The sequence below is a fragment of the Triplophysa rosa genome, linkage group LG7 (genome assembly GCF_024868665.1).
Source record: "Triplophysa rosa linkage group LG7, Trosa_1v2, whole genome shotgun sequence".
Taxonomy (NCBI): Eukaryota; Metazoa; Chordata; class Actinopteri; order Cypriniformes; family Nemacheilidae; genus Triplophysa; species Triplophysa rosa.
In genome coordinates, this window is record NC_079896.1 from 8,155,172 (window position 1) to 8,167,107 (window position 11,936).

Below are 11,936 nucleotides of genomic sequence, written 5' to 3' on the forward strand. Positions count from 1 at the left end.
ATGGCGACTTTCATATGCAGAGATCACATGATCGACTGATCTACTGCCGTCCCTCGGCGCTGGAGTTTCTTCACTCATCTGCTGTGAGCACATCTTCATGCCCCAACATCGCTTGGTTTCGAAACTAATCTTGAGCTATATGTCAGTGACTCTTATATTAAAAAAGTAAAAATATAAATAATATAACTGTAGAAGTTATAATTTGCTGTCCCATATTTTATAATACAAAATCAAGCAAGAACATTAAAATTGCTTACTGCTTATTGTTACAGAATATAGGCAGATCTTTTAATTGTTGATATACGGTAAATGTATAGAATATTATCTTTTTATTTATTTGTATTTCTTTATGTTATAGCCTATTTTTTCTGCAACAACAGGTCAATCTTTATAATCCATTAACTTGTTTCTGCTGATGAAATTGCTGTTTGATGCTTATAGTCTCTTCAATAGCCAGATGGAATTACCAAAATCCTGCTTTAATTCAGATTACCAATACTCACCTGTACACGTGAATAGAAAATAGCATTCAATTCTTCATTTCATTCAGTGTGACCTAATATTACCCTAAAAAAAGAATAGTATACGAAAAGAGACTACGTCAATGAGGTCAGTAATATAGGCTAGAGGTTTCTCACTGTTCCATACATCGTATACACTTGTTCATTCAGAACAATATGAATAAACATTCAGTGTAGTACAATATGTAATGTTTTAGAACAGTTTTTATTACAAACGAGGCAAACTGTAGTATTTCGTGTTTTGGTGTACTATCAAAGGCACACTGTTAGTGGGAAAAACGTTTCTCACTGAGCTTCATTGTTGTGATCTTTTCAAATGGCTTTTGTTATTTGAATCTTGTGAGTGGTTGGATGTCAAGTCACAGAGTTCTGTCACACTGCCACGGTATGGGTGGGGTGAAGCATGCCACACACAGAAAACACTGGTGTCTTTTCTTAAAAGACTATTTTTTCAGAGCAGTCTCATACAAAGAATCTGTGTTATTATTGGCAGCACAATATAAAATATAACATAATATTCACAATTTACAAAAATGACAAATCAATGAGAAATGCAGAAAGTCATTACGCTAAATGCAACATCTGAGGAGAATTTCATAATATTGACAAATGCCTCCACAGCCCACACAGTTTGACAAGACTGGTCTTGTTAGGTTATGTTTGATGAATGTGTTCTTACTATGCAAATTCTTGATCTGAGAGCTTGATTCTCACCGTTTTGTATATTAACTAAATAAGCCATGTTATTATTATACTTTTTGCACATAAAAGGTAATTGATGAGAGCACTTGAAATCCCAGTTCACTTACAGTATGCATTTATTTAGAAATCCCAGATAATTCTTTAAGTGTTTTATAAAGTTCCTTCTATTGGATTTGCTTAAATAAATATACCACTTCGGCAGCTGTGTTTAATGTTGCACACACCCTCTGCTTTCTTTGGAGTCATGCAAGTGAAGACAGAATAGCTGTAACCTGAACTGAATGCCTTTAAACCCTCGTACTGAAGCCAGAGGTCTGGAATGCAACTGTTCAGCTAGAGTCATATACGGACACTTCATTGCTCTTACAGTTTATAATGTAAATAAATATACAATTCTACATTGTTTTGTTGCATTAGGCTTCTAATTCATTAGAATTCTAATTGATATGATTTACTGTATACAACCAAGGACATTAAGTGTACGCTGAAAGAAAACTGTACCCCCAAACAAGATTCTTTAGTAAAACTACCACAGATTTTTGGGGGGAGAGAAATTTTTCTTAATTTCCTAAAGTTTAAGTTTTCTCTTTATAGACCAACACCGCTGCAATTATTCGATTTTTTTCACATTGGTCTATGTTTGTGGCGTGGTTTTATTTCAAAAATAAAATAAGTGTAATTGGTTGGTTTTGATGTCAACAAACCTGAGCAGAAAATTGTTCTTTTTACATTTGTATGTTATTACTGTAAAATCTCAAGTGAAGTAAATGGTAGAGTTAAGCGTATCTGATTGACAATGAAAACACAGTAATTATTATATGTCACTATATCATTGAATTATAGACGGGGCGCTGGCTCGAAAGCTTTTTGGCAACACAGAAGCAATTAATCACCCCATACTAATGAGCCCTGCAGTCAAAGACTGCCAAGAGATTATTGTCATCTCATTTCTTACCATTTTACATGGACAAATTGTTAACAAGTACAATGGTGTCAAATCTACAATACATGCAGTCAAGGCCAGCAATGTCCTGCGATCAATTTTAATTAGATGCACCTTCAGATTTCTGGTATCTTTATGTGTCTGATGGGACAGGTGTCTACAAACCATTTAATAGATCATTCTAAAAGTATTATAATTGCATCCGCTTTGTTTGTAATGGGAAGTCATATTTTCCCTGGAAAGAGAAGTCAAAATGTTTGCATGCCAAAATGTAAAGTTGGGACATGTGTCCAGAAATACAAACATAATATACATCATAATTAAAACCAACACTGAGTCTTAAACTTCATATGACCTTATTTATGGTGCGCAGCAGGGCTAAATAAAAAACAAGTCAACCTTTACGTTTACTGTCAGATTCTAGATCATAAAACACTACAGCCTACTATTTCATTGTCATGTTGTAAATTATCAGGGTTATACTGACATCTAGTGGCTACATTGATCCAGTGTCGAAACCGAAGCTGCTGAACTCAATTATTAAAGGGAGAGTTCACCCAAGAATGACAATTTTGTCATCATTTACTCACCTTTGAGTTGTTCCAAATCTGTATACATTTCTTTGTTCTGATGAACACGGAGAAAGATATTTGGAAGAATGCCAACCAAACAGTTCTTGGACCCCATTGACTACCATAGTAGGAATAAATACTTGATCATTTTTTCTGTTCTGTTGACCACAAATTAAGATATTTTGATGAATGTAGGACAGCAAACAGTTCTGGGGCACTTTTGACTGCCATTGTAATTTTTCCTAGTCAATGGGGTCCAAGATCTGTTTGGTTACAAACATTCGTCCAAATATCTTTCTCTGTGTTCAACCAAACAAATAAATTTATACAGGTTTGGAACAACTAGAGCGTGAGTAATTCATGACAGAATTTTCCTTTTTGGGTGATCTATCCCTTTAACATATTCGTTTAAAGGCCAAAAACATTTGGGTGATCGCATTCACACTCTAAACAGGTTTATAGTCAGTCATGTTGATTCACTTTTTTTTGTAACAAATTAAATGAAGTAAATTGAGTTATATTTTTCATACCCCAGTGCATGTTGAAACAGGGTGAATGAAGGTTTGATGTCTAACTAGAAAAAAGGAACATAGATATCCTGGGAAAATGTTGTTTAGGGACGTTGTCAGATTCAGTCTTTAGTGAGCAAAAAAGTAAAGATCTTATATCTTTCAAATATTTAAAATGGCTTTCAAATTCATCAAATGTAGTACATTTATTTATTTATGCATATTGTCTAAAATAATCTTGTTACCTCATGTTATAAAAAACAGACTGAATTATATTTTCATGGTATTTTCAATGTTTTTTTTTCCTTTCAGAAGATATAGCTTCTGGGCAACTTTTACATGTTCAGAAATAGGTGCAGTGATTTCACCACTAGATGGCAGTAGGTTTCAGTAAAAGCTGTGTCTCATGTCGGATGGCTGCGTCCTCCGGAGGACGCATTCGAAGGCTGCATCGAGGATGTCTCATTTCAGAAAAGCAAGTAGGACACTACAAACGAGACCTTCGAATGCGACCTTCTTTCACAGGAATTCGGATGATGCACGAGGTGTATCCTTTGTTGCTAGAAGATAACCGTTTACCGCATACTTCAGAGGATGTAGCCTCTGAAGGACTCGAGGACGCAGCCTTTAGAAACTAGACACAGCTTAGGGGATCAAGAACTGTCTAGTTGTGAGAAAAAAATCGAACTTTTCTGTAAGAATTTATAAAAAATATGACGAGTTTCCCAGAAAAGTGAAGAATTGAATATGTTGTCATGAGGAAAGAATATTTTTCTTATATAGGCATAAATTGAGAGGCAAGTTGTTACATGTCTTTTTATATTGTAATTTTGTACTATTCATTTTCAATTACAAAATACAATGTTTTAGCCAAAAGAATCGTTTGATTTTGTAAAATATATATGGATATGAATATACATTCTTTAGCCTATATAAATTGTACAGATGGTAAGGAGAGATGATCCGAACTTTTTTAAATTTATTTATTGATATAATAGGAAAAATGCAAGAACAATGCAAAATAATCAAGCATAAATTGATGCACATGCATATCATATTTAAGTGATCAAATCGTACAATTAATGCAATGTAGCTGCATGAAAACTCGACCTTTATTTTGTTTTTATCAAGAGAAGCTGAAAATCGGCTATTATCAAAAACTCCACAAGGTGGCACGAGAGTCTCAAGTGCAGTTCCCACCCACCCAGACTACTGTGAGTCACGCTGTTTATCCAGCAGGCAGAAAAATCTGGACTGAGAATTCACACAGAAAGACACAAGGCTGGATGGTCACACTACAGCAGTGCTGTGTCATACTCATTATTCTATTATTCCGTGGAAACTGAAAAAAGGGGGGTGAAAACGAATGACTAGTAAAAATGTGCACAACCTAATCTACATATTCAATGCTTTGGATGCCTGTGCTTGGCCTTGGGATGATGCATTGCATAAATGGGACCAAAAGGAGACAAAGATTTAAAACAGCACCTGAATATAGGTAACCGTCCTCGCCGGATTCTGGATTTTCAGAAAATCAAGAGGGACTTTTAGTATCTTTTTATTGAACAGATGTGTGAGTTATGGTATAATGTTGTATTTAAATTACTGTTATTTCTCATGTAAATAAGGTAAGTGAGTTGGTGCATTTGATAAACAAATGTATACCTTACACTTGAATTGAAGCAAAGTTATTTTAGAAGCAGGTGGATATGATTCATTTTGGAAATGGCTGGAATGGAAAAGAATGTCAAGCATGATCGATTAGCTAGCATGATATTTTATTTTGGTGAATATAATAATTTTTACAACATAAACAAAAGCTCGGGTGTATTTCTTGTCAAGACTGTGTGTGCTATTAAATTGTAATCTACTCATTTTGATTTTGTTTTGTTTTTGAAGGAAAATGAATTATTGTTGAGCCAAGATCTTTGGGCACCAGCTACTTTGATTTTCTCAAACACAGTCTTTATCTCACACATTCATTTATTTATACCTGGAAAAACAGACACAAGCCTAGGGACAGGATTGGTATTTAATGTTACATTTTATACATTTTAAGCACACTGATAGACATATTTACAGAATGTTACTCCCATGGAGAAAGAGCTTCAACACAACGGTTTATATTCTTAAAGGTGTTGTGCTGTTTAATATTGTAATTAGATGAAAGTAATCCTTCTCGATTTCCAATAATATGTCATTTATTTCTCTGCAATACTATAATGCTACACATAATTATTTGAATCCTTTTCATAGACCCATCTGCGTGTGGATACATGTTACTTACAGTACACAGGCAAATATTTTAACACTATTATTCTCTATACCACTGTATACACAACAGCGGCCTGGATGCAAAAGTCAATGTGCTCCAAATGTTTGCTTACACACACACATATTCATGTTTTTGTACACTGTTTAAAGAGTTGTTTGATTTCACCCAGTAATTGAACCTTTACTCATAAAATAGCTCTGGCATTGGCGTATTAAGACAAATTTAAATGTAGATTCATATGGCGCCAGAATCATAGACCTGTCAGGAACCCTGTGTTTTATTCATTAAATCCAATTACATTAGATAATTACGTCTAAGATTTATAATTCTTGATGCGACACCCCTTTATAACATCATCAAAGCTCAAGATTAAACCGAACCAAACGTGTTTGGTCACTTATGGTCTCAGAAATGCTTAACAATAGAAAACATTAGCATATAGGTCTATGGCATACTGTTATGCAAACACCTTCAGTCATCAAGCAATAATACCTTGTTTTGAGGTCTCAACTTTCTCAACATCAACAGAATGTATGAAAATGTATGATTCATATCACAATTTCTCTTCCTAATTCTCAGATTTTTCTGAGAAAAAATCATTCTCTCTGAGAGCATTATGCATTTTGACCATACTATTCATAAATGCATTTTCTGATGTAAAATACTGTTTAAAACACAAAATCTAAAACTTTAGAGTAGAGTAGAGTAGAGTAGAGTAGAGTAGAGTAGAGTAGAGTAGAGGAGAGGAGAGTAGGCTAGGCTAGGCTAGAGTAGAGTAGAGTAGAGTAGAATAGAAACTTTGCTGTATACTTGAACTTTATGCATTGCCTGTTCGACCCATTTATACCAGGATACAGCTTCTACTTTTCTACAGTACAAATGAATAAGATCAGCAGGTTTAACCATGCATCACTTTTTGTGTTTTCCTCTCTTTTCTTTCTCACAGATGCCAGATATTTTTAGTCATTTGTCGTGGTGCTGTTTGTATTTTCACTGGGCAAGTGTTATCTTGTATCCTGTTAAATTTGTTTTAGTATCATTCTCGCCACGGTATACACAAAGTGGGCACACCTGCGTCTTCTACTGACTACAGGTTAATGCTTGTTGGATATGTGTCATACATATACCCGTTGAGTTCTCTAAAACTATTATTCCATCAACTATATTATTCTCCATCACCTGACCTCTGATACTTGTTTATCTCATTGAAAGCATGAGTCTGAAACCTTTGATTCCCTGGCATCTCATCAAACCAACATGCCTGCTTCCTCACATATTTTGATTTTTTACCTTCCCCTAAACCTGGCTTGTTTTCAAGTTTAGTAAGTACAAATGTAAACATGACCACTGTCCTTTGCAGTATGATAAATCTGTTTAAATGTGAATGTTTAGTCACTTTGTCATGTTGTACACACTCAAATTCTCTGGTTCTCATTACTTTTCAGTTAAATCTCTCTGCGAACATTCAAGGATGTAACAGCAGTTGTGCAATATCAACTGTCACTGTTTTTTTTCTGAGCGATGAAACCACCAAAGCGCTTTTGCTGTTTCTATTTCTAACTGTCATATCTTTTGGTGCTGTGCATCTTTTCTAATATGTGACATAAATGTCTATGACAAGCTTTTCCATGCTTGTAACAGTTACATAAAGGCAATTTGGCAAACTTGTTATTCAGATATGTCTGTATTTTGACAGCAGATGTTTGAACTACAATGGTTTAAGGTAAAACATTTCTTATAATGCAATTAGATCACCTCATGAAAGTGTACTGATAAAGTAAATATACTGAGAGAGAAGTTATAAATAGCATCCAGTATCTAAATTTCAAAGTTCAGTATCTCAAAAGCTCAGATCAGGTTTATGGATTTTTTTGGTGATACTAATGAACTCTATTACAGAACTTTCTTCATACGTAAATGCAACATATTGAACGTTAACTTAGATTTGATATACAAAGCTTACAGCTTGCTTCATGAAACAAATTAGTAAAGAAATTAAGTTGAAAAAATGGCAGTGGCATTTAACACCTTTACCATAATGTCAATAAAGTCATCAGTCATCTTGATTATAAAGATTTCATACTTCCTGTATAAATATATATACACATACACATACACACACACACATATACTGTATATATATGAGCAACTTATGTGAGCCTTATTCCAAATAAATATGAATATAAATGGAAGAATTCACACAGACAGTTTTATTTAACACAATATAATTTATACCAGATTTTGGAGTCTTAAAGGCCTGAATAATTTACATTGATGTACATTTTGACAGGCTGATGAAAAACATGAACTGCATCTGAAGATAATGCTGGTTCTTGCCCGATATTCTTGCCCATACAGCTCCAACATTAAAACTCATGAAAAGTCATAAAAGGAAAAAAAAAAGAACTCTCAAAATAAAATTCGGTTTATTGTCGCACAACAAATTTCACACATACATCAAACAGGCCACAAATAGATAGCAATTTAGTAGGCAAGAAAGAAAAGAAGAAAATCTTCTCTTTTGCCCTTGCCCTCTCATACAATCCAACTACGTATGATACAACTGATGTACATACACAAAGTTACTGGAATGCTTTGAATTAAAAGTTTTTTCTAGTTTTTTCCCCGCTCATTTTTAACATTTTTTGTCGCTTTTTTACAAGTTTCCTTTGAGATAACATGACATGGTCAAACCACAAGTAAAGTCTAATCCTTAAAGAAGCATCAACTTCAAAGCACCGTTTGGTAACCAGAGATCACTGTCAAAAATGGCTGACCTCCTAACAATATGTACAAAAATATAAAATGTAAATAAAAATACAAACAAATTTTTCCTTTTAAAGTATTTCGTAAGAAGGTAGAGCTTTGAAGTCTTGGTTGTTTCTACAAAATCTGCAGTTAGGTGTGTGTACACGGATGCTGGACTCTACTTGATGACCACGCTGTTTCCTCCCCATTGGACAAGTTAAGGAAAGGAGGGATGAGAAGTTTACGGGCCGAGTAGCTTTCTACACGTCTGTTTTCTGCTTCTTAGTTTCAACGACATCCTGAAAATGCAGAGTTAAAGTTAAACCACCAGCTTGTAAACTGTTGAAAACATCATTTAAGATTTTATCTAAGGACCTCAATGACACAAAAGTTAAACTTGCCTCATCATCATCTTCATCATCATCATCCTCTGCCGCTCTCTTTCCTGTACCACCCTCAGCCTCATCATCTTCATCATCATCTTCACCTGTAATACAGCGTAAATACAGTTACACATATCTTTGTTTATGTGCTTCTGTTGTTGACACATAGGTAGCGCTATGGCAGGACGTTTTCCACCATTTCAGCTGAGGTGTTGATTTAAATCCTGCATTCTGACCACCGGATCTCTGGTCTCCTTACCTTCTACATCATCTTCCTCCTCTTCTTCCTCACCAACATCCTCCTCTTCCTCATCTACTTCATTTTCTTGATCGCCGTTTTCCTCGTTCTCCTACACAAAAATGTTATGTAAATGATAAAAAGGGAGTTTTGTGTTATGTGATAGATAATTCTTAAGAATCTGATGCTGATGGTCACCAAATTAACAAAAAACTCACCGCCTTTCCATTAGCGGGAGCATCTTTTCCGTTTTCTGCCTCCTCAACCTGTTTCTTTTCTTTAAGGTCCTAAAAAATAAAAATATATATTTTTTTGCTTCAGTTACTTATCAGAAACGGGAGAAATAAAAACACCACATTAATGCTGTATTCACATCCTCGCATATCCGCGCATCGTAATTTCATTTCACATTTGAAACGCGACACTTCCATATTCTATATTCATTGGCTGTCTGTCTTCTCCATCCCCGCCTGCTTTAAAGACCATATTGAGGTGTTGTAATTTGATACGTCGATGGCGTTGCCGCCAATAAACTGTGTAGTTCACTACAAAATCCAAACCATTGCGTTTGGTAAAGACACGCCCGCTAAAAAACTACAACTCCCAGATTACAATTAGAGAATATTTTAACTCGGCCAATAAGAGCGCTCAAACGAACTCAACCAAAGAGAGGCAGGCCAGATAAACCCCTAAAGGGAGAGAGAGAGAGAGAGAGAGAGAGAGAGAGAGAGAGAGAGAGAGAGAGAGAGAGACAGAGAGAGAGAGAACAATAGCGCTGAGCATTACGGCTCCTTTTAAGAATTCTCTTTTATGCGCTATAAATCGTTCCCTCGAGAATAATCTTTATTTTTGAGAGGACATCGTAAAAGACTTTGTTAGGCATATCAGTTGAAATCACTGCATCGCCTCCGTTTAAAAATGCAAACTATTCATCGGAATAGTGTATAATATACCATACAGCCGTCCGCTCGTATTAGAAAATGTAGGTCATAATCCTTAGCCTTTAAACCGGTTAGCGTCAACAGCACGCCTGCAACGCCTTCTCACGCCGTCACCATTAACTTACATGCCAACGCTTTGTACCGACACAGAGCGCCAGTGAGCCATACATGAATAATGAACATAATCTCCGTCGACAGAGAGGGCTCTTACCATATATATGATAAAACGTATGCATAAATCTATCAAATAAATAGCACGGGCAGTATATCTGCCCTATAGCAACTCATCTGCGGTTTTCAGAAATGAATTTAGACTCGCACGTATTGAAACGGGGCTGCACAAATATAGCCTAACAAAGGACAAACCGGTCAGAAATCGTATTTTGCCCACAACAGTCCAGTTACAGTGGTTCTTTTATGATAACAGCAGAGATTGAACAAACACTTGACACGGCTGGTGGAAAATGTTCGTTTACCCTGTAACTTCGGTTTCGCGCTCACATCCTGCGCAGGCAGCGCGCTACAATGAGAACTCATTCAGTCAGTCAGACTGGTGCATCCGCACCACCACCACTGCAGCGGGGTTTCGCGGAATAAGTTTGTGCACAAACCGATATCACTAAAAGAAATAATGTACATCTGTACATTTCTCGAACCGGTTCTACGTGCATCAAAAACGAGTCCTCTCTGTACATTAACGTTACTTTCCATTCTGACGCTTCTTAATAAAGTGTCGGACAGGTAGAGCATAGCCCCGAAAAGCTGACAGATGTAGTGTTTAATCAACATCGTAAAGCTGACCTTTCATTTAGCGACAAAAGTGAACTTCGTATCTAACCTTAACTTGACTGACGTGCGATCTAAGCCTCGGTAAACTCCCGTTAAATAGACCGTAAATCTGAGGCAGGGTGGTTCTAAGGTTAACGAAATTTTAATAAAAATGAAATAAAATCTTGATTTTAGTATCACAGACCAATGAGACGACATTGGGTAAAAGACTGGCTATCACGTTCTGGGAAGGAATTTTATTTACAGTGAGATCATGAATCGTGAGGTCTGCAGTAACTTGTGTGACAGATCGGGCTGCGGGGCTGAGGTATCGCGGCGTCTGGCGGACTCTACGAGGCACCTTCAATAACGGAGCTTACGAAGTAATAACGAAACTAGTGCAACAAACCAAATAAACGCACGCCAGATATCGCACGATCATCTGCGTCCAGCTCTCTCACATACTTTTCAAAGCGGAACCGAAAAACCGCCTGTATAAACAAAGAACCCGCGCAGAATCAGAACAAAACCCCTTTAGTTGCAAAGGTCTTCGTAACAAACCATAACTTCAGAACACCTCACATTTTCCCATGCACATCACAAGAAGTCTTCAAAGTGATAGTGAACGGTCAAAGCACCGACAGAATTTGCAGAAAGCATTCAAACAGCGGTGGATAAGTCAGCGTATTACTTTCCATAACATGATTCATATTTCAGTCTTATTTATTCAAAAGATTTAAAATCCCGCATCTGTAGAATTCAGTGTATAAATAAGGAGTTGCGTTACCTTGGCGGAGACTTCCGAGCTGGTATCGACTTTTGTGTCAGCCATTTCTGCCTAAATGTCAAGAATATAATATATAATATAAAGAAGAAAACGAGATGTGTTTAATTAAATAAAGACTATTAAGCGTCTGTAGCGAGCGCACACGGCAGCAGAGCCGTTAATATAGACCACTAGGCGGAGCATAGAGGCGGGTGGTTTTCAATGATTGGCCAATATGGAAAAAAATCCGTTTCTCTGATTGGCCAAGATGGAACAATAGACAGTTTTCAACAAAGTCAAACCCAACCTCCAAACCAACGTCTGACTCATTTATGTGTGAAGTAACTGTCGATCCATACTATCCTGGTCAACCTCCCTTTGATGGATGGCCTAGATGGGTTGAGTTCGTACGTGAGGCACTAATACTGTAATACTCTATATAGAAATTCCGTTTTACACACAGAAAGCATATTTTCTATTGAGGTTCTATTTGTATGCTTTTACACATGCATTGACCTCGTTGTTGAATATATGTCTTAATTCGTATACAATCTTTTGGCAAAGGTGTTT

General features: G+C 36.2%; 1 protein-coding gene across 1 annotated transcript; it reads right to left on the reverse strand.

The window, feature by feature from the left end:
* Nucleotides 1–7,709: 7,709 nt before the first annotated feature.
* ptmaa (prothymosin alpha a) lies at nt 7,710–11,523 on the reverse strand. The gene is made up of 5 exons (XM_057339023.1): nt 11,388–11,523; nt 9,110–9,178; nt 8,913–9,003; nt 8,672–8,757; nt 7,710–8,569 (listed from the first exon to the last, which is right to left on the reverse strand). Exons 1-5 carry the CDS (start codon nt 11,430–11,432, stop codon nt 8,531–8,533), a joined length of 330 nt encoding a protein of 109 aa, XP_057195006.1. The 5' UTR covers nt 11,433–11,523; the 3' UTR covers nt 7,710–8,530.
* Between the last annotated feature and the right edge of the window lie 413 nt (nt 11,524–11,936).